This window comes from Calonectris borealis, chromosome W (genome assembly GCF_964195595.1).
Source record: "Calonectris borealis chromosome W, bCalBor7.hap1.2, whole genome shotgun sequence".
Classification (NCBI taxonomy): domain Eukaryota; kingdom Metazoa; phylum Chordata; class Aves; order Procellariiformes; family Procellariidae; genus Calonectris; species Calonectris borealis.
In genome coordinates this window covers 18,937,859-18,962,257 of record NC_134351.1, presented here as the reverse complement: position 1 = coordinate 18,962,257, position 24,399 = coordinate 18,937,859, and the positions used below count along the sequence as shown (strand labels likewise).

Below are 24,399 nucleotides of genomic sequence, written 5' to 3'. Positions count from 1 at the left end.
TCTGCCAGGTGCACAAGAAGCTGTGAGGGAGCATAGCCAGGACAGCTGACCTGAACTGACCAACAGGGTATTCCATACGATATGACATCATGCTCAATATATAAGCTGGGGGGAGTTGGTCGGGGGGCAGCAATCACGACTTGGGGACTGGCTGGGCATTGGTCGGCGGGTGGTGAGCAATTGCATCGTGCATCACTTGCTTTGTATACTCTTTTTTTTATTATTATTATTATTATTATCACTATTTTACTTTATTTCAATTAAACTGTTTTTATCTCAATCCACGAGTTTTCTTACTTTTACTCTCCCGATTCTCTCCCTCATCCCACCGGAGGTGGGGGGAGTGCGCAAGCGGCTGTGTGGTGTTTAGTTGCTGGCTAGGGTTAAACCACAACAATTGGGTAGTGTGGGACCTGAGCATGACATAAATAGTATGGAATAAGAGGTGGAGAATGTGCTGGTTTCGGCTGGGATAGAGTTAATTTTCTTCATAGTAGCTAGTATGGGGCTATGTTTTGGATTTGTGCTGAAAACAGTGTTAATAATACAGGGATGTTTTAGTTGTTGCTGAGCAGTGCTTACACAGAGCCAAGGCCTTTTCTGCTTCTCACACCGCCCCTCCAGTGAGTAGTTGGAGGTTCACAAAAAGTTGGGAGGGGACACAGCCAGGACAGCTGAACCCAACTGACCAAAGGGATATTCCATACCATATGATGTCATGCTGTGGTGGTGCATTTCCCACCCCCCCCGGACCACTCCACAATCTCAGGAACCCTTGTTAGGCCTTAGCCTTTGTGTAATGAGTTGGGCAGTTTAGCGTCCCTTGACGGTACCAGGCACTCTTGCATGGCTAAGGTGGGGAGCAGCACTGACCGTACCAGGAACACCTGTTGCCTGACCAAAGTAGGGAACAAGAGCAGGGATAATTCATCATCCCTGACAGCCCTGAAACATTCCCTACCTGGATCGTAGCTCAAGTGGAATGATACCATTGTTACTATCCCGGATTGTTCCGGATTGTGGCCACGATGGAAATTTACTGATGACTAAAGCCAATCATCTTGCGAACCTATAAATAGCAGTCCCAAGCGAGACCCTTTGAGCTCTCCTGGACCGCAGCGGGCTGTGACCAGCATCTCCCTCTGAGTAGGACGCCTCTCAGAGCTCGCGAACTCTCAAGTTGCCGAAAGCTGACAATGGGACCTGGGCTGAAACCTTTCACCCCTTGAGGCTCAACCCCTCACCCATTGAGAAATGCCAAGACATTTGAAGTGAATATTTCATGGAACTCGAGGGTAATTTTTGACAGGTATACCTTTATATATTTATCTATCTTTGTGTCTGTGTGTGTGAATTGATGGAGGTAGCCGATAGCAAGTTGTCGTGGTTTAACCCCAGCCAGCAAATAAACCCCACACAGCTGCTCGCTCACCCCCCACCTCCGGTGGGATGGGGGAGAGAATCGGGAGGGCACAAGTAGGAAAACTCCTGGGTTGAGATAAAAACAGTTTAATAATTGAAATAAAACAAAATAGAACAGTAATAATAACAATGAGAACAACAACAATAACAGAATATACAAAGCAGGCGATGCACAATGCAACTGCTCACCGACCGCCGACCGCGTGTCACAAACGGGGGGCGAGGCCCCCCACACACCTGGTTTTTATACTGAGCATGATGTCACATGGTATAGAATACCCCATTGGCCAGCTGGGTCCACCACCCCGGCTGTGCTCCCCCCGCGCCCCCCCCCCCTCCCTGGTGCAAGCACCACCCAGCAACAACCAAAGCATCAATGGGCCATCAACGCTCCTTTCACACATAACCCAAAACACAGCACACCCCCCAAGCTACTGGGAAGAAAGTTAACTCTGTCCCAGCCGGAACCAGGACACAAGTATAGTATAAATATTACCATCTCAAATCTGTAATTAAGTCACTGTTGTGATTGTAGTAGACTCTACTAACTTACTTTGTAAATGTTAAATTAGTCAATGATTAAGTGCTGTTAAAATCTTGTGATCCACCTTAAAACTGTGAATGAACCTTAGACTGCTGCTAAATACATATAATCCCTTAGACATGAACCGTTGACCAAGTCTGGGACTAGGAGTGGATCCAGCCACACCTAGACTCCATCAGGAGTTTAGAAAGCAAGGGGGTCTTCTCTGAATCTCGTGACTCAATGGGAGGGTCTCCCTTACCCTTTTCGTCCTCAGCCTCTGCACAAATCATTCCAACTCAATTCTGACACGATTTTCCCTGTGTATACTTAATCAATGTAATAAGTGATAGAGTGAACCTTGCCATGGATTTCTGTTAAGTCGTGCTTTTATAAATTTTGATTAAAATCATTTTCTGTTAATACCGTTGCCGGTGATTCTTTAAGCAGCCTCAAACCACTCATTCGTGACAAATTGGCATAGTTGGCAGGATCCTAAATCAGTATTTCGCAACACATGCTCAGCAATAAAACTAGGGGGGAGGTTGGCGGGGGGGCCGCTGCTCGGGGACTGGCTGGGCATCAGTCGTTTGGTGGTGAGAAATTGTTTTCATTTGCATCACTTGTCTTTCTTGCATTTTATTTTTCTCTCTCTTATTTTTTTTTCCCCTCTTTTCCTTACAATTTTTTTTTTTAATTATTAAACTGTCTTTATCTCAACCCATGAGTTTTCTCACTTTTACCCTTCCGATTCTCTCCCCCATCCCACTGGGTGGGGGGGGGAGTGAGTGAGCGGCTCTGTGGTGCTTAGTTGCCGGCTGGGGTTAAACCATGACAGGGGTGTGTGCAGAGGGAACCTGATGATTAGCTCAGATTTGATGCAGAACTTGTATAGAGCTACAGATAGGTTAGATGAATCCAACCCTGCATGGCCTTGCAGAAGCAATTTAAAACCTTCCATCTCCACAGAAAATGTAACTGCCAGGAGTCTCCTGACTATCTGATTCTCAAGAAGGCTGGACAGTTATTATCAGATAAGTCTACCTGTGAAAAAGGGGATATGCTTTTCAGTAAGAGTGAAATTTCTGAATTTAATTAAAAGAAATGTTTAATTCCTAACTTTCATCAGAGAGGACATTTCCTTACAAGCAGGTAGTAGCACACCACATATGGTAATGCGTGGTTAATTCAGTTTGAGTGTGTAGAGCTGAGGATACCCAATTAATTACATTACCATGGGACTAATATACCCAAATTGTGCAACTAACTTAACCAGGGCGAAGATGAGGTTTTTAAGTCCCATTTTCTAATAAGCGTCTACCTTAGTTCCCAGTCATTGAAGGGAATCTCTTTATTAATACAAGCTTATCCTTAAATGATACAGGTCAGCTACCACTTGGTTTACCAGTTGCTTTACTCAGCTATGAAGCACCTAGAGAGCCTTGTAAAATTTAGAAATGTTCAGCATCCTTTTTTCCTTTTTAGTATGAAGCCCTAGTTAATTCCCCACAATAAACATGACTATTTTCTGTTACTCAATAAAGTTAGCCACTCACACATATGCATCAAACTTTTCTTAGCTTTTCATTATTTTCCTCATCCAATCTACTATGAATATTCCATATAAAATTTTCAGAAGCTAAGTTAAATGAACATCCATCCTCTTTTACCAAAAATGTCTTACCTCTACTATAAGCATATACAGCTTTATTAGTATTTATCATGTAAGAATTAATTTTACACCAGATTTCTACTCCTAATACTATGCCCTTTAGCTTCTTTTAATGGTTGAATGGTCATATTTATATCATGCATAATTACTTTTCTGCTAAAAAAAGTGTGAACCAAATTTTTAAAACATGGACCAAAAAAAGGTCATCACTCCTAAAGAGAGCCTAGCTGTGGAAAATTTCAGCCCATACAGTAAACTTGAATGGCTGAGAATAAGGAAAATTTAAAACACTGCAACTTTTTTATAGCATTTGATGATATTCATGCTATAATTATGTAGTAGTTTGTGTGGTTTCTTTTGTTCTGCTTACTGTAAGTGAGGAAATAATGGTTTCAGTTGAATGTCTTCATCAGAAGCTACTTTAATCAAGCTAAGTATGCCCTGTGGAGACTCTGAATGTTTAATTCTTACCCTACACTAAACTCAAGGTATAATAAAATGCAGGATTCATTAAAAAGAAATATTTATTCTTGAATGATACAGCTAGGGTATCTGTGCTATCACCTGGACGTTATAGCCTTGTGCAGTTATTGGCACGTAAAATGGTATATCCCATCCAATATAAGAACAATTGTGTTCTGCCTTTAAAACAGTCTAATTTACTATCCATTAGTAACACCAAACAGCCACTACCTGCACTACCAAACTGCGCATACTGAAGCGGTAGCTAAAATAGAATTTGAAACTGCTAAACTAAGCGAACATCCAAGTCATGTTTTTAGGGCACAGTGTGTGAGCTGCAGCCAGAATTTGGACAGATTCATTGGGAAACCTGTTCTGGCATTGCCACTGTCCAGTTCTTACTTTTTTTTTTTTTTTATCTTTTTCTGGAACAACTACTATGTTGTCATCAGGGCAGTGTGCAAGCTGATTGGAGCTCCTGAGGAATGCACTCTACTGAGTAAATAATTTTTTTTATATAATACAGAGAACAAAGAAAACATGCTAAGTACAGCATGATCATAGCAAAACCAGAAGCCACTCCTTCAGTGAAATTCTATTCTTACTCCATGTTTTTAGTGGCTCATTAATTTTTTTTAAATTTTCCATGCTTGAGCTCTCCCCAGAAGTGCTTTTTGGTTTTTATGCTTGACCAAATTTGCCTTGCTGCTCTTAAGCAATGAGAAAAAAGGAAGGGGAGGGGAGGGGAGCGAGGAAGGAAATAAGGAGGGAGGAGGGAGGAAAAGACAGTTGTGGTTTTTTTGGTTTTTTTTTTTTTGCAGTGGAAGGGTATTAGGCTTCATTTATGGAGAAATGCTTTCCTTAAAAGCAGAAATAGATGAAACTGTTTCTGATGTCTGTGACTGATGAGTCTGTACATGCATCTGTTTTTTTTAAAAAAACAAAAGCTCTGTACTGGCCAAGGTTCATGTTTTGACTGTCACTGTACTCTAGGGATAATTTCCACACTTTTCCTGTCCTATATGATAGATTTTTATAATGCATTCTCCTCTTGACATTTCAAAAAATACCAAGGGGATCCGCAGGGTAAATTGGCAGAGGCAGTGCAGAAACCAGAGCCCTCCACCTGCCCTCCAAAACACTTACAAATCCACAATATAATGAAAGGACTCAGGCTACATCTATGTTAGGGTATTAAATGGGTCCAGGCATTGGAATTCAGTCATCTGTACTGTTAAATTGTTAGAACAATCATGGTTTGGCCTGATTTTGACTTGAACCATCTAGCAATGACCAAGCGATTTTGGGTACCATTCACCATTCCCAGTCGGCATTTTGTAAGGAGGGAGGCCACTTTCAGACTTTAATAACACAGATATGGCCTCAGAGCCCGTGAACGGGCATGGCATTGTTTCTTATAACTTGAATATGCCAACTGTTTTAAATATGGAACTGGATTGATTTTGGAAATGGATTGTATGACATGTTTTCCCTTCACAACAAAGAGTTGGATTCAATGATACAGACGATCCATCACAGACCTATGTTCTTCTTATGCCACAAAACTTGTTAAAAAAAATAAACCCTCACATATCTTTCCAAAAGTACAGATGTCATCCTGTGCTCTGTTACGAGTTATATATACATGTATTCAGCACCATTCCTCCCATAGCAGAGGACACTAAAAGGCATTACTTGGTATCACTGAAAATTTCACAGGTTTCATCACACATCAGACCACTCCTCCTTTATTCTCCTCTTTTCTTGTTTCTTTTCTCTTTTCCCTGTTTATGATTTCTTCTCTCTGAATTTTTCAACTTCCTTCCTCTCCTCTGTTTTTTTCCTCCTCCTTTCTGTAGAAGATACCAACCAACTGATAACAAAAATGTCCTTGAGTAGATCAAACATGAGCATCACCCAACAGAAGATAGTCAGATTTATATTCCGATTAAGCAGCTACCTCTGTTACAGCAAGATGAATGCTGCCTTCCTCCCACACAAGGACCTTGCCAAAGAAAATTCCAACTGCTTCCACACAAAACATAACATTTTAAAAAAACAAAACTGGAACACAAACTAGAGTTTTAACAAAAGAGATTTTTTAATGGCTTGTATGTGATATTCCAGCTTCCTCACCTCAAGTAAAGACCATCTTAACCAAGGATGCTACTTCACAGAATGAAATAGAGGAGCTCTCCCTTCACTGGTGGCTTTCAGTGGTTTCATCTGCACAGATACCTGGTTAGCAAGTAGGGAGAGCAGAAAAAACCTTTCACCCAGGACCGTTCTAGTCTAGCCACTCTATTTTAAAGAATGGCAGAAGACCATGAGTTTCTCTCAACACTTAAGGACAGGATTTTACTCTTTGACATCCTTGTGTGGCAGTGACTCTGACAGACTAGTTCAGAATAGTGTAAACTTGCTTATTTCTTTGTATTGATCCAATACAAAATTCATTCTCCTGGTCATTCATTGACTAGGTAGATGGTCAAATGAGATTAAATGTTACAGAACAGAATCAGAAAGAGCATTTCAACACAGAAAGAGCAAAGACATTAAAGTTTTCCATACCATGAAGAAACACTTGAATGCTTACCTCCCTAAGGGGATCATTGAGCTCATTGAGAATGTTTTCTTCATCAAAGATTTTGCCTTGGTAGCGGTGCTCATAGTAATCATGGATCTTCTGGCGCATTTCAGCAGGTAACTTGTGGAATGACATGTACTGTTCCACTTGTTTGTACTGTCAGGAGAATAAAAGGAAGAATCAGAAAAAAACCCCACCCACTTTTTTACTGTCTAAAGGCACCTACAAAATGAAAATTCATTCATGTATCCACTTAAGCTTTATATATTTTATAAAGATAACATTTTATACATATGTCAGAGGACCCTCACACAAATATTAGTTAATTTAGTATTACTGTTGCTCACGTGACAGCACAACAACTGAAAATTATGGAAACTGCCTTTAGTTGTGATGCTAATATCCACATTAATTTATAAGTTTTAGAAGCCAAACCCTCACACTTGTCATGTGTTCCCTAAATTCCCAGCTATATAGAAGTTGTGAAACTACACCAACACCATTTTTAGCTCATTCCATGCAGCAGACAGGGAAACTGTACACAGTGTATATCTACTTTTCTAGTGTTGCATTCGGAGAGAGTTTAAGGTGTGAAATTTCAGAAACTGGATATGCTGTATTAATATGCAACATATTAATGTTGTGTACGCTTATAAGGCAACTGAAGAACAAAGTTAAAATCTGTGGAGATAATGAAGCAGAAAGCATTCCTCAGGAGAAATGAAGAGAAGAAAGAAGTGAACTGGAAAAATAGGCATGGCATCAGGAAACAGATAGATGCCAGGACCCGGGAGACTCAGAGGACCTCACTCAATTTACCTTGTGCATTTGTTTTCCTTGTTTCTACTAGTCCTCTGCCCTGTCTTCTGCTTTGTTTGCTTCCCTTCTTCAGAAGCCATCTTGGATAGCATAATTTTCAGAAAAGAACATCCTGAACTAACATACTCAGAGTTGTACTGTACTAAACTGTATGATACATCTGAGACCCACAAAATAGAGAAGTTGCCTAAACCACAAATGGACAAGTACCACCTGACCAAGACTTTTGCCTCTCCGACCCCCCATCTGTGTCTCAGTTAAAGAGGATAAGGCACTGAGACAAAGAAGGAGAAAACCCCTCCTAGGCTTATAGGCGAGTTAAAACTTGGCAGAAACTTGGTTTCCTTATGTAAAGAGTCTTCATTTATTTTTTTCTTCATTTTTTCATACTGAATTAGGCAATTTTAACTGTTTTCAATGAAAAAAGCCAATGAAGTCTTAATTAGGATCAGCATCTCTGTAGAGCAATTAAATGAATTTATAATGTACATGCACTCCTTATGAACTGTAGCACATATCCTTTAACTTGTATAATTGAAGGCTGCTCCATCCTCTGGAATTTTAAATTAGTTTTTGCTTTGCAAAGTGGCAAAAGATTAGATGAGGCCACGTGTGCAACATGCATGGGACTATTTAACAATGTATGATGAATATGTAAGTCTGATTTAACCTCTGTACAGCTATTTTGCACCTCTGAAGCAAGAATTCTTCACCCCCATCCTTTAGAAGTGAGATTTAAATTTGCATGCTCATCATTGGTTTCTGCTTGGATAAGAAGAAATTTATCCATATATTCTGGGTATGAATCAGAGTTCTGGGTCACTAGAAGACAGGCATGCTCTAGCATAAACAAGGTATTGCTTCTAAAATTACCCTACTAATCCGTTGCAGCTAATCTAGGCATGGATTTACTTGGAGGGAAGGGATATGAGATCACCCAGTGCTCTATATATCTCACCAAGGTGGTCACACAGTCCCAGCTGCTGTGCAGTGCTCCAACTTTTCTGCAGCAAAGCCAAAGAGAAGATGCTGCACTATGCAATGTCCCCTTTGTGTTTGTGTCCAGCCCTCCATTGCTGTGGTCTCATGTAAGCAGGACATGTAACATGTGTCATGTGTCGTAGCACACATGGACAGGGAAAGGACTTCATTATGCTCCCTAGCACAGGGGCTGCACCCCTCTACCCAATCTTATTTGCATACAAATGTGCTTGAGCAACACTAATAAAGAATAATCCTTGCTAATCAAAAATATATATTCATTCGAGAATAATAGGGTATAATAGGGTATCATGCAAGAGAGTTGCAAAAGAATTTTATACCAGAATAACCTTGAAGAAGAGAACATTTATGCTAAAAGCAATTTGTTTTGCTAGCAATTTACACTGTTCCCTTTCATTAATGCTGTTATTTGAATAGGTGCTTTCTCCCACACAAGCTAGTTCTTTTCTCTACCAGGGATTATGCTTACACATTAGAATTTTAAAGAAACAGAAAAATAAAACTAGTAGGAATCTAGTGCTTATCACTGGTGTATCTCAAAATGTTTCCAAATTAATAACACATAGAATAATAGGGACAGCTGCATATTAGCAACATTTTTTTTTAAAATTAACAACTAGGAAGTTAGTCTCCCACAATTCCCAGAAATATTTAACCATCTTAAATATTATCAAAGTCTCTTTCCATATCAAAATATCTGACCCTGTGAGTGTACAGTATACTATCACTATCACTCTGTAATAAATCTTTTCCTAATCTTTCTCAGTGTGATTTTGACTTATATTCCATGTCATTCATGATACTATTACTCCCTTCTTGACATTCTGTCATGACATTCATGTGGTGTTCCCTCAAAACTTTTAACTTATTTTCTTCAGCAACTGATATCTTTCACTAACTCAATCCAAGTCATGATTGCTTTTTTATTTCTATAATATTGTTCCAGCTCAGAAAAGCATGTTTGTTTTTTTCAGCCTGCTATATGTTACTGGCAATATTGAGGGTTTGCCAGATTAGTTGTCACTGTGGTGTGTCACATGCCAGTTGCAAAAAAGTGTGCTAAAATAATGATACAAACAGAGAGAAAAATGAATATGGTCTTGTTAATTTTGTGTAATAAAACACTAATTTGTTCAAGTTAATTTTGAAGAAAAGCTTCTCTTTGGGTACCACATTTATCAATAATGGTTAGAAATGGAGGCATTTTTTACTTTTAAATATACTGGGTTTTGTTGGGGTTTTTTTCCTCATGAAAACAATACAAATCACTTAAAGAGAACTGAATTACTTTCTGGGAAAAAATTACATGTCAAAAAGGTTTAAAAATTCTCATTAGCACTGTGAATCCCTTGAATAAATATGAAAATTCTATAGCTTCCCCTGTTTTTTCTAAGTGTGATTTTACATCTGAAGTTGATAAAAATGTCGGTGAAGTTAAATTTTGTCAAAACTTTGTATTTGAATTGTATTTAGAAGAGCTGTAACTGATCCTGAGTCATCCATCAGACTTGACACTTGAACCTGCATCTTCATATGTGAGTGGAATAATTTGTCTCTAATGACTCTTCTCATCACACTGTATCTTTTTCCTTCTAGATTTAAAATTTTGGTTTATTTGGGGGTTTTTTTGCTTGTTTGTTTTGGTTTATTCAGAAAAGACATGTCTTAATTCCACATTCACAAAAGCACTTCAGGTGCTTTTATTACATCTGCATGAAATAAATTTTCAAGCCACTGCAAGTTCCCTCAAAACTGACTTTAATTTTTTTTTTCCTTTGGCTTTTCTTATGTCACATGAGAAGCACCAGACTACATTCAAAATATAAATGACTGTGTTAAAACTCTCTTTTTTAATCTCAAATTGCCTTTCCATCCTTGCTCCTGCCTGACACCAAGGAGCACTAGATTTTCCAGGGAGGACTATTTAGTAAGGGACTCTGCATGTGCATATCTAAAGGGATGTCAGAGGCCTCAAAAGGCAACAGCAAAGTACCTCCGATTCCAGGGTACTGAGGAGAGAAAGAAGAGGCATCCAGGCTCTTCAGCAGAGAGCAAAATTCTGTGTAAAAACCGGATTATGAAAATACATTACTTCCATTTAAAGACACTATTTTGAATGGAAACATTGTATATTTTAAAGCACCCACTTTGCTAAAACACTTCATAAGCTGTTTCAGTTAAATTCTATATGTTCTATTATGCGTTGCTATTAAGATAGTATGTACAAACTACATGCCCCCCCCAATGTGTAATTTCATATGGCACATTTCCCCCTTTTTATGATAGCTATCTCCCTATCATAGGAAATAATAAATTAATTTGCTTTTTTCACTCAATCATTTAAGAAATTAGATAATAGATTGTTTACAAGCTTTTAAAATGATCTCTCAACCCAGTATTCAATAGTTCCAACTCACTAGCTGAGCTGCATGGTTGTGTGTCTAAATATCATGATATTGCTTTTGTTTGCTGAATGAATAATCTAATCTGTAGAAATAAAAACAATGTCTGGAAAAAATCCCTGAGGCTTGATTCTCCTAGGAAAAATTTGAATAACATGAGATAATCATAGACGGCAGGCTACACTTTTTCCTTTTGCAAGAACTTCCAGTCTAACTTCATAAGTGGGTTCTATGTTAAAATAATAATAAAAGACATTAAGTTACAGATTAATGGGAAAGGAACAAGAAGAATTGTATAGCTTATATTTACTAATGGCTATTTAACAGATTTTTGATTCAATTTTCTTGTCTCATTTATTCCGAGAACCTGGTATTCTTCTCTCCTTTAACTCCTTAACATGTCACCAACTGCAAGCATTACTCCTGACACACAGTGGTGTAGAATCATAGAATCATTAAGGTTGGAAAAGACCTCTAAGATCATCAAGTCCAACCGTCAACCCAACACCACCATGCCCACTACACCATGTCCCTAAGCGCCTCATCTACACGTCTTTTAAATACTTCCAGGGATGGTGACTCAACCACTTCCCTGGGCAGCCTGTTCCAAGGCCTGACCACTCTTTCAGTAAAGAAATTTTTCCTAATGTCCAATCTAAACCTCCCTTGGCGCAACTTGAGGCCATTTCCTCTCGTCCTATCGCTAGTTACTTGGCAGAAGAGACCAACACCCACCTCACTACAACGTCCTTTCAGGTAGTTGTAGAGCGCGATGAGGTCTCCCCTCAGCCTCCTCTTCTCCACACTAAACAGTCCCAGTTCCCTCAGCCGCTCCTCATAAGACTTGTTCTCCAGGCCCTTCACCAGCTTCGTTGCCCTTCTCTGGACATGCTCCAGCACCTCAATATCTTTCTTGTAGTGAGGGGCCCAAAACGGAACACAGTATTCGGTGTAAATGAGGTAAAAACAGTATTCCTGCTCACAAAAGATGGGGAACCCCTATTTTTGATTGTGGGAGTCTGGGCAGGGCATGTAGATACTGCAGAATACTGTTACATGCATCTTTTCCATCTCAGACTGCAAACAGTGCTATTTAATGAACCTGTCAGCTGGGTGATATAAGGTCTCCAAAGTTATTATCTCCTCTCTGCAATTGTTGTCAGTCATACAATCCATTCATCAACTGTTTGTATGCCTCAATTCACAGTTACAGAATCAAACAATAATATACTGGGTGTGCTGCACTGTATTAGCTGTGCTGATGCCTCTAGCCTGGAGCTTCAGCTACCGGCAGCTAGAATAAAGTGGAGAACATGATCACTGATCAGCTCTCTTCTGCAGTAAGGGAATCCTACCTCGCTAACAAGTATTCCTCATTACTGCAAGGCCCTCATGTTATGCAAACACGACATAGGTGTAAGCATTTACCTACTGCCCTTGGTTGAGCACCTGAATGGTTTTTAGATTACCGGAAGACAGAAAGGAGAGAAAGGTCAAAAACATCTTCCCAAGCTATAAAGAATTTTGGATAAAAATTCCTAAAGTGTTTAAGCTCAACTTCTATTCAGTCTCACCCAACATTTAAAAGCATTATCTTCAGTAGCTGCTACTACATATTTGCTATTTGCAATGCTCATTCTCTTCCATATGACAACAGTTTTTTCATCTGTATAGGAGTGGACTCATTGATTCTGTCCTAATGTTAAAAATAATCTCTTTAGGCTCCTGCTTCATATTCACTAGAGGGCTGCAGCTGGTTTCCATGCACTTGGCCAAAGGGGACTCTTGTCCTCCACTGGAAATTCAACCAGGAATCAAGAAACATTGCTGTGCCCCTTGCAAGGGTTACTGTATGTCTGGTATTTGTACAGCTCATCCTTTTAAAATCCTTTTCATCCCAGCCTTGACTGGGATTATTAGGAAAAGAAAGAAAGGTTTTGAATGTTGAAATACCTCTGTGTTTCAAATGGGGACAAGACTCAAATCCCTTTCCCTCTCTTGTATGATTTCCCCCAACCACATTTGAAAAAGGAACGACTTCCATTTTATGAACACCTCTCATTTATGCATAGTCCTCTGGACTGTGATAGCAGGTTATTTCATGAGCAAGCTGAAGTTTAGATCTGGCTGTCAAGGCACCGAAGGACAGTCTCTAACCGAATACTTGGTCAAACTTGAAGTCAGCACTAACCTTAACATTTACTCATAGGATGATTACCTGTGATGATAACTGTACATACTAAAAATAAGTAAGCAAAAATGATTATCAAATGAGCAGAGATCTGGCTGTGTTCAGAAAAGGTAACAGATAGTGAACCTGCCAATCATCCATTTGGTTATCTTCTTTTGGTATTAGCAAAATAATAAGCTTTCCTGTCCATCCCACAATCACTGAATGGCTGAATTCACTACAAATCCAGAGATATTTCTACAATCTGCTTTCTTCACTGCTACTCTGCTTAGCTTACAGATATTTTCCCAGAAAAAAAAAAACCCAACAGTTTATAATCAACCACAGATCAAAATAAAAAGTAAGTTTCCTGATAAATGGTGTGATAGGTTCACTTTTATAGTTCTTTATCATAGAATCATAGAACCATAGAATCATAGAATCATTAAGGTTGGAAAAGACCTCTAAGATCATCGAGTCCAACCGTCAACCCAACACCACCATGCCCACTACACCATGTCCCTAAGTGCCTCATCTACACGTCTTTTAAATACTTCCAGGGATGGTGACTCAACCACTTCCCTGGGCAGTCTGTTCCAAGGCCTGACCACTCTTTCAGTAAAGAAATTTCTCCTAATGTCCAGAAATCAGTAATAAAGTTTAGCCTAAGTGATTTGTTTAGCCTAAAAGCTATTTGTTTACTATTTTTCACTAATTACCCCCCAAAGAGTACTGTTGCTTGCAAGAATGCTTTAAGCTGTCATTTTACTTACACACAGTAATTAAACATTTCCTTTCAATTGCCACAAAATACACAATCTCTTATGATTGTTCTTTTCAATTAGTGTAATTGAGAAATTAAGTTATATGATTTTTTCTGAATAGGATTTGTTTTCTTAGTCTGTTCTTTATATTGCACAAATTTGCTTTTTACTGTTTTAAAAAGGGGAGTGGAGGGGAGGGGAGGGAAGGAGCATGAAAAGCAAGCTCAGTTCCTCTCTTCACAGAGGCAATGACAGAACTCTGATTTAATGAAACAACTATCAAAGCCTTGAGGAATGAAAAGCCTTTCCTCTCCATGCTACTATAGGTGAAACCGTATCAAGTCTAAAGCAGGATGATTTTCTTTTTTAATAAGAAAAATACTGTACAGATGACAGCTTATTTAAAAATATCAGATAAGCGGTAATGGTCTCCTTAAATTTGCCAGTTTCGAAGTGAAATTTAATACCTATAGAGTCATCTTGTACAATTTTCCGTATCTTTTGAATGTTTTGGATTTTTTTTTCTTTTCAATTTGCCTGTGCCAGTAAAAAAGAATATACATTTTAAAAAGTGCCTGGAGTAAAGGGAGAGGAGGCAGAAGGAGTTCTCCCCCCATGCGCACTCTGGGAGAAGTGCGGGGGTGAGGGAGCTCGTCTCTGCTCAGTCACTCCTTCAGTTCAGTTCTGGGCACAAGCAGCAGTTTGTGCCAGCTGAAGGACCTGTGATGGGGGCATCTGTCTCTAGGCACTGAACACACGCTGCAGCTACCTTTGACGCTGACTCTGAACACAGGGTGACAAGTGTCAATCACCGATTTTCATTTGAACGAAATTTTTTTTTTAAAAATGCATGTTGGGTCTGCCTATCAGGAGCAGTGATTTCCTGTGGCATTGGCTTCACCTCACCCCATTGATCCTGCAATACAGAAACATTGCATAATGCTAAATTAAGCACATGCTACAATGCCTTTAGCTAAATGGGCATGCTTAATTGTTAGCATCTCGCCCACAGGAAATCCACTAATTTCAAGAAGCAATTTGAAGTAGTAAGTTAGAAAAAGAATATAGAAAAAGGAATAATTAGGTTGAAATTATGTAACTTTATATCTATTGCTTAATAGTTGTAATGAAAAGAAAAAAATGTTTTATTAGAACCATAATTGTTACATCTGCTTGGTGTTGTGCCAACATTTATGCTACTAGCACTACTGGCACGAGTAAGTGTTCTGGTTCTGGCTGGCATGGAGTTAACTTTCTTCCCAGTAGCTGGGGGGGAGTGCTGTGTTTTGGGTTTGGTATGAGAGGAAAGTTGATGCCCCATTGATGTTTTGGTTGTTGCCGAGTATTGCTTGCACCGGGGACTTTTCAGCTTCCCATGCTCTGCCAGGTGCATGGAAAGCTGGTGGGGGGGAGCATAGCTGGGGCGACTGACCAATGGGGTATTCCATACCATGTGACATCATGCTCAGTTGTCGTGGTTTAACCTGGCAGGCAACCAAATACCACACAGCCGCTCGCTCACTCCCCACCCCCAGTGGGACGGGGAGAGAATCGGAAGGGTAAGAGTGAGAAAAACTCGTGGGTTGAGATAAAGACAGTTTAATAGAACAGAAAGGAGAAAATAATAATGATAATGATAGAATATACAAAATGAGTGATGCACAATGCAATTGCTCACGACCCACGCTGACCGATAACCAAGTAGCGATCGCTACTTCCTGGAACACGCCTACCATTCATATACTGAGCATGATGTCACATGGTATGGAATACCCCGTTGGCCAGCTGGGCTAGCTGTCCTGGCTGTGCTCCCTCCCAACACTTGTTTTGTTTTGTTTTGTTTTCTTGAGCTGAATGTCCTTGACTAGCAGGGTACTTAGCAACAACTGAAAACATCAGTGTGTTATCAACATTCTTCTCATACTAAATCCAAAACACAGTACTATACCAGCTACTAGGAAGAAAATGAACCCTATCTCAGCCAAAAACAGGACAGTATCCACCCCTTATTCCATACCATCTATGTCATGCCCAGGTCTCACATTTTCCAATACATTCCAATTAATCATCACCACCTTTCTTGTCTTTATATATATATATACACACACAGAGATATCATTCCCTTAGTCTATGGGCCATCCCTCTAAAACATCCATTGAGGTCATTTAGTCCATGACTTTGGGCTCCATCTGTCATAACAGTCTTTCAGGGCCAGAAAGATGGTGTGTGGTGTTGGATTGCTGCATCCTGAAGCCAGTTCTCATTTCAGTATTGCTGCGCTCGTCCGGTTCTATCATCGTTGCACTTTGCTCGGTTTCATCAGAGTTAGTTCATTCTTCATTAATCTGGGTGATTTTTACTGCAATGCCATTGATAGCAACCATAGAAGTGATGGCATACAGTATTATCATATAGCACTTAACATCATACAATTCAGTTCATTGGCTATTTTCACCCAAAATCAAATCCCCTTGAGGTACACATTGGACTTCCCCATCCTTTCGCATCACCCACCAAGGGCACCCAGGTCCTTGAGCAAAAGCAATCCCACGAATGGGTTTTCCCTTGCCAGAGGCAGGAGTAACCCAGACTGTCTTCCCCAGCATATTTCTTATGTACACGACAGGGACTTTATCCCCCTCTACAGTACGTAAGGGTTTGGATTGGGCAGGGCCAGCTCGATTGGCAGATCCCCTGGTGTTGACTAACCAGGTGGCTTTTGCTAAATGTGTGTCCCAATGCTTGAATGTCCCACCACCCATTGCCCTCAGCGTTGTCTTTAGCAGTCCATTGTATCGTTCGATTTTCCCAGAGGCTGGTGCATGATAGGGGATGTGATATACCCACTCAATGCCATGCTCTTTGGCCCAGGTGTCTAGGAGGGTGTTTCAGAAATGAGTCCCGTTGTCTGACTCAATTCTTTCTGGGGTGCCATGTCGCCATAGGACTTGATTTTCAAGGCCCAGGACGGTGTTCGAGGCAGTGGCATGGGGCATGGGATATGTTTCCAGCCATCCGGTGGTTGCTTCCACCATGGTGAGCACATAGCGCTTACCGTGTCGGGTTTGTGGGAGTGTGATATAATCAATCTGCCAGGCCTCCCCATATTTATATTTCAACCATCGTCCTCCATATCAGAGAGGCTTTACTCGCTTGGCTTCCTTGATTGCAGCACATGTTTCACATTCATGGATAACCTGTGCAGTAGTGCCCATGGTCAAGTCCACCCCTCGATCACGACCCATCTATATGTTGCATCTCTTCCTTGATGGCCTGAGGCGTCATGGGCCCACTGAGCCCATGACCCTTATGTTGCCAGTCCAGATCCACCTGAGCCACTTCAATCTCAGCAGCCTGGTCCACCTGCTGGTTGTTTTGATGTTCTTCAGTGGCCTGACTCTTGGGTACGTGAGCATCTATGTGACGTACTTTTACAACCAGGTTCTCTACCCGGGCAGCAATATCTTGCCACAATGCGGCAGCCCAGATGGGTTTACCTCTGCGCTGCCAGTTGTTCTGCTTCCACTGCTGCAACCACCCCCACAGGGCATTTGCCACCATCCATGAGTCAGTATAGAGATAAAGTACTGGCCATTTTTCTCGTTCAGCAATGTCCAAGGCCAGCTGGATGGCTTTCACCTCTGCACACTGACTCGATTCCCCTTCTCCTTCAGCAGTTTCTGCAACTTGGCATATAGGACTCCACACAGCAGCTTTCCATCTCCGATGCTTTCCCACCAGACGACAGGACCCATCAGTGAACAGGGCATATTGCTTCTCATTTTCTGGTAGTTTGTTATACAGTGGGGCCTCTTCAGCATGCGTCACCTCCTCCCCTGGGCATATTCCAAAATCTTTGCCTTCTGGCCAGTTCGTGATCACCTCCAAGATTCCTGGGCGACTGGGGTTTCCTATTCGGGCCCGTTGTGTGATCAGCGTGACCCACGTAGCATCGGTTGCATGATGTGAGGAGGGGACCCTCCCTTTGAACATCCAGCCCAGCACTGGCAGTCGGGCTGCCAGGAGGAGCTGTGCTTCAGTACCAACCACTTCCAAAGCAGCTCGAATCCCTTCATATGCTGCCAATATCTCCTTCTCAGTTGGAGTGTAGCGGGCCTCGTACCTTCTGTATCCCTGACTCGAGAACCCTAAGGGTCGACCTCGAGTTTCCCCTGGTGCTTTCTGCCAGAGGCTCCAGGTAGGGCCATTCTCCCCAGCTGTGGTGTAGAGCACATTCTTTACATCTTGTCCTGCCCGGACTGGCCCAAGGGCTACTGCCTGAAATATCTCCCATTTAATTTGTTCAAAGGCTTGTTGTTGCTCAGGGCCCCACTTGAAATCGTTTTTCTTCCGGGTCACTTGATAGAGAGGGCTTACAATCAGGCTGTAATCTGGAATATGCATTCTCCAAAAACCCACAACACCTAAGAAAGCTTGTGTTTCCTTTTTGCTAGTTGGTGGGGACATGGCTGTTATTTTGTTGATCACATCCATTGGGATCTGACGACGTCCATCTTGCCATTTTATTCCTAAAAACTGGATCTCCTGTGCATGTCCCTTGATCTTACTTTGTTTTATGGCAAAACCAGCTTGCAGAAGGATTTGGACTATTCTCTCCCCTTTCTCAAAAACTTCTTCTGCTGTGTTGTCCCATACAATGATGTCATCAATGTATTGCAGGTGTTCTGGAGTCTCACCCTGTTCCAGTGTGGTGTGGATCTGTCCATGGCAAATGGTAGGGCTGTGTTTCGACCCCTGGGGCAGTTGGTTCCAGGTGTACTGGACGCCCCTCCAAGTGAAAGCAAACTGTGGCCTGCACTCTGCCGCCAAAGGGATTGAGAAGAACGCATTAGCGATATCATTTGTGGCATACCACTTGGCTGCCTTTGACTCCAGTTCATATTGGAGTTCTAGCATGTCCGGCACGGAAGCACTCAGTGGCGGCGTGACTTTGTTCAGGCCACGGTAGTCTACTGTTAGTCTCCACTCTCCATTGGACTTTTGCACTGGCCATATGGGACTGTTAAAGGGTGAGCAGCTCTTGCTGATCACTCCTTGGCTCTCCAGTTGACGAATCAGCTTATGGATGGGAAGCAGGGAATCTCGGTTGGTGCGATATTGCCACCAGTGCACTGTTGTGGTAGCGACTGGTACCTGCTGTTCTTCAACCCTCAACAACCCCACAACATAAGAGTCCTCTGAGAGACCGGGCAAGGTGGACAGCTGTTTAGTTTCCTCCGTCTCCAGGGCAGCTATACCAAAAGCCCACCGGTACCCTTTTGGGTCCTTGAAATACCCTCTCCTGAGGTAGTCTATGCCAAGGATGCACGGAGCCTCTGGGCCAGTCACAATGGGGTGCTTCTGCCACTCATTCCTGGTGAGGCTCACTTCGGCCTCCAATACCGTTAACTCTTGGGATCCCCCTGTCACTCCAGAAATACAAATGGGTTCTGCACCTTTATAGCTTCATGGCATTAGGGTAAACTGTGCACCCATGTCTACGAGAGCCTTATACTCCTGTGGGTCTGATGTGCCAGGCCATCGAATCCACACAGTCCAGTAAACCTGGTTGTCCCTTTCCTCCACCTGGCCGGAGGCAGGGCCCCTCTAGTTCTGGTCATAGTATCCATCTCTCACTTCTTGCAAACGCGAGTCAAGAATTTCTTCATTGCAATTAGAATCCAAAGTAAGATCAGCCCTTCTACTCTGTCTGGGGAACTGTTCACTGGAAACTGGACCGTCGTGAGACAGGTTTTTCCTGAAAACTGGAGCAGCATTTTTCCTGGGAGAAAACCCTTGTGTCATTGTTTTTCCTTGCAACTCACGTACCCGTGCCTCTAGGGTCAAGGTAGGTTTTCCATCCCACTGCCTCATGTCCTCTCCATGGTTACGCAGGTAAAACCACAGGGTGCCCCGTGGTGCGTGCTTTCTATATCCTCCCTCTTGAGCAGAAGAACGCTGACTCCTAATGGCTGAGATACTGGTCCGTACAGGTGGAGAATAGGACCTATCATCTTTGAATTGCTGGACCTCCCGGGACAGTTTCTCCACAGCCGAGACAAGGGAGGAGGAGACAGTTTCTTCGAAATCCCAGAGTCTGCTAACCACGTCATCCACCATTGGTGCTTCTTCCTCTTTCCAGCACAGTACTGCCAACGAACTGGCATATGATGCTGGTGCGCTCCGTACCAACTTCCGCCACATGGGTCGCGTGCACTGGACTTCATCTGGATCTTTGGGTTTTTGGTCATTGTCCAGGTCATCATGAATCACCTCCAGCACGCCTAATTCTCTCAGGTACTGGATACCTCTCTCCATAGTGGTCCATTTGCCTGGGCGATATATAACATCTTCCTTGAAGGGATACCTTTCCTTCACGCCTGACAGCAGTCGCCTCCTGAGGCTGAGGGCCTGTGTCCCTTTTCCAATTGCTTTGTCGATGTCCCCTTCCCTAGCAAGGGATCCCAGCTGTTTGGCTTCCTTCTCCTCTAATTCCAGGCTACTGGCCCCATTATCCCAGCATCGGAGCAGCCAGGTAACAATATGCTCGCCTGGACGACGGCTGAAATCTTTCCGCATATCTCGCAACTCACTCAGTGATAGCGATCGGGTGGTTTCCGTCTCGTTTTTGAGTTCTTCCTCTTCCTCCTCCCCTCCTCGTGATGGCCCTGCTTTTCCATCATCCGTTTCTAAACGGCTTGACTTCCACTTACAAGATTTCTTCTTCTGTACAGGTCTACGGATACTGGCAAGTGTTGGTCCTCTGGTTCATCTATAGCACTCATCGCGGGGGTTGGAGTAGCTGCCGTGCCTGTCGCGGGAGTTGGAGTAGCCACAGTGCCCGTCGCAGGGGTTGGAGTAGCCGCAGTGCTCATCGCGGGGGTTGGAGTAGCTGCAGTGCCTGTCATTTTGTCGTCAGATCCAGAGACCTTCTCTTTCCCTTGAGGGTTCTGAATAGTGTTGAACAGGGCTCGGTAGGCATGGGCCAGGCCCCAGCACGTTGCAGTGATCTGGGTCTCTCTGGAATTGCCAGGGTGACAGCATACGTTTTCCAAATATTTTACTAGTTTTTCAGGATTCTGCACTTGTTCAGGGATGAAGCTCCAAAACACTGGAGGTGACCACTGTCCTAGGCACTTGCCCATACTATCCCACACACCCTGCCACTCATAACTATCCAGTCTCGGGGCAGATCCCTGGGTGGTATTCTTAAATAGTTGTTTAACCTTAAACAAGGCCTGAAACACATTCAGGAGACATAGCAATAGGAACACGCTGGTTTGAACATCCCAAGGATATTCAAAATCCTCAAGAGCTATTGCAATCGGCCTGGAGGAGAAGGGGAACGTGAAGGAAGCTGTCTCCCCCGTAAATTGGCTCTCCAAGGAGAAGGGGTAAAAAGTGTAATTATTAATAGTTTCCAAAAGATAGCTCCCAAAGAACAGGAATGACAGCAGTGCTGAATACAGGCTCGTGACCAATAATTTTATTATAACATAAACCAGTGTCACAAAGTATAGCAAAGCGATGACCTTAATCCATCTCCCAGAGATGACCAACCCCACATAAATACTGATAATCAGCAGTATAGACAGCCAGTAAGGTGCTTCATACCAAAACTCCAAGAACAGATCCAACAACTCTGAGAGCGAATAAACCAACTTTGTGACCAGCGAGTACTAAACTAACATAATGAATGCTTATAACAAATTTGTTTTAACCCGTTCGGGTCAGATGTGTTATCTCAACCCTTCATGCCCCACGTTGGGCGCCAAAAAGGACTGTCGTGGTTTAACCTGGCTGGCAGCCAAATACCACACAGACGCTCGCTCACTCCCCACCCCCAGTGGGACGGGGAGAGAATCGGAAGGGTAAGAGTGAGAAAAACTCATGGGTTGAGATAAAGACAGTTTAATAGAACAGAAAAGGGAAAATAATAATGATAACGATAGAATATACAAAATGAGTGATGCACAATGCAATTGCTCACCACCCGCGCTGACCGATAACCAAGTAGCGATCGCTACTTCCTGGAACACGCCTACCATTCATATACTAAGCATGACGTCACATGGTATGGAATACCCCGTTGGCCAGCTGGGCTAGCTGTCCTGGCTGTGCTCTCTCCCGATGCTTGTTTTGTTTTGTTTTGTTTTCTTGAGCTGAATGTCCTTGAATAGCAGGGTACTTAGCAACAACTGTAAACATCTTTGTGTTATCAACATTCTTCTCATACTAAATGCAAAACACAGCACTAGGAAGAAATTTAACTCTATCCCAGCCGAAACCAGGACACCAGTATAAAAACTAGGGGGGGCTCTCACATTGGGCGATGGGCGGTGCGTCAGTCGTTGAGCAGTTGCATTGTGCATCGCCTGCTTTGTATATTCTATTATTGTTATCATTGCTATTATTACTGTTCTACTTCATTTTATTTCCATTATTAAACTGTTTTTATCTCAACCCGTGAGTTTTCCTACTTGTGTCCTCCCGATTCTCTCCCCCATCCTACCGGAGCAGGGGGGTGAGCGAGTGGCTGTGTGGTGTTTAGTTGCTGGCTGGGTTAAAACCACGACAGTAGATAGAAACACTGGTACAATACAGCTGCTGATCCTGGAAATTCTGGCTCTGATAAGTCCTAATTATGTCTTGCTTTTTTTTTTTATTAATTAGTGTAAAATGCCAATTCACCAAAAAGAACTTGCTTTTTAAATTGATCCGTTTCAAAGAAACTTACATGGCAATAAGTTTATCATGCATGGGAAGATCTGTCCAAAGCCAAAGGGAGAGACAAAGATTCTTCAGTAAACAAATATGGTCTAGTTGCTCAGTTATTGGATGTATTGCTTTTCTTGACTTCTGATCAGAGACCTGAAACTGGCCTTCCCTCATTTCACAGCAGTGTCCTAATGATGAGGAAATGGTTGTTCTAGTCTGGGCATCTCTCAGTGTCTTTTCTGCTTTGCATAAGCACATATCAAGCTAGAGAGAGAGAGAAAAAAAAAAGTTCTCTTGTTCTTCATAGGGATAGAAATAGCAATGTAGATGATCACATTTCACCTTGCTTTTCCAATAAAGTATAATCACTTACACAGAATCGAGGTGGTGGGAAACACTGACAAAGACTCATCCCATGCAGATGCTACTCGTGGGAAAGAAGGGTCTGCACAGGGCCATTGGCTGCAATTAGTACACCTCATCGCAGGCATTTAACATGTAAACACCTGAGTCAGTGTCAGACAGCTGCAGTACTAAGATTTTTTTTTTTAAGAACCGCAGGAGCTTAGAGATCAGAAAACCTCTGCTCTGAGCAGGTAACCTCATTAATACGAACTATTATTACTTTATGATCTACTGCTTAACATATACAGTCTGAAACCTTGCATATGTTATTTGAGCATATAGCTTGTCACTGCATGATGCAAAGAGCCCTTTCACTTATAAAGGTGACTTGGAGATTATAATTAATTTTTTAAAATCATCTAAAATCGTTTATCAGACTGTTCAAGTCTCCAGCTTCACCTGAATCACTGAGGGTAACACACAATATCACCTGGCATTCACGATTCTGAGCCTTCTGCACCAACAACTGCAACAGCCTCCAACAGTCTGACAAACTGCTCCTCCTCTTCATGTTTCCAGGTGTTATGTTTCATTCATTCTTACAAAATAACTATAATCTTCCTATCTTCTTTTCCTCCTTACCTTGTCTTTATCTAGTCTTGAAGTATAAACATTTCGGAGACATCCTTAGGGAAATGAATTTATGGCACCTGGAGGCTTCTCTGATAAACTACAGCCCTAGAGTCATGGCAGTAAAGTAATACTCCAAGCAACCTTTTGTACTCCAATGAAAAGCAGTCATTATAGACCTGACGGTTCCAGAGGAATGCCTGTGAGTGACAGGATGTTTCCCCTTGTATTCCAGAATTATGGAACTTGTTCACTAGGTACAGAAAAAAATTAATAAGTTTTAATAAGACTTAAAGATAATTCTTTAATTAGAATAAAAATGAGAATTGGGAGAGCTAGAGAGCCTATCAGAGATAGAAAAGCCAATGGGGTGCATTCTGCAAAGAACATATTTTAAGGCAATATATAGCTTTCTTCAAACAAATAAACTAACAATCCTTGGTTTATTTCTGGTTGTGAAGAAATAGTTCAATGCATCAACCAGAGTAAATCTTATTTTCAAGTCTCCAAAAAGACAGAGAAAAAGTTCTTAGTAATAGTGGATTACTTCCCACATCTCTATGGAGATTTAACTCTCAAACAAACAATGACACTATGTTTCTGTGCTGATCATTTTAGCAGAAACACTCAGGGAAAGTGTTTTATTCAATATAGCTGGGTTCATCCAAAGGTAAAGTCACAAAGCTGTAACTGCTAAAGAGAAATAATGGAACTTCTGTCAAATAATACCTTTATTTTCTGTTTTTTTCCTTCTTCCATAACATGGAGGAGAAATATAGAGAGCTTTGGAGAAGTGGGCAAAACATCTGTAAGAGGCTATGAAAAAATGTGAAAGTAGTGAAAGGCTAGCAAAGGGTTCTTAAAAAATTCTATAAACAATTCT

General features: G+C 41.9%; 1 protein-coding gene across 1 annotated transcript in view; it reads right to left on the bottom strand.

The window, feature by feature from the left end:
* Positions 1-24,399, bottom strand: part of LOC142074727 (potassium/sodium hyperpolarization-activated cyclic nucleotide-gated channel 1-like) — a 298,373-nt gene that overhangs the window by 65,541 nt on the left and 208,433 nt on the right. The window contains exon 5 of the mRNA XM_075135568.1: positions 6,676-6,822. Coding sequence (XP_074991669.1) covers positions 6,676-6,822 — 147 coding nt within the window. The remainder of the gene's footprint in view (positions 1-6,675; positions 6,823-24,399) is intronic.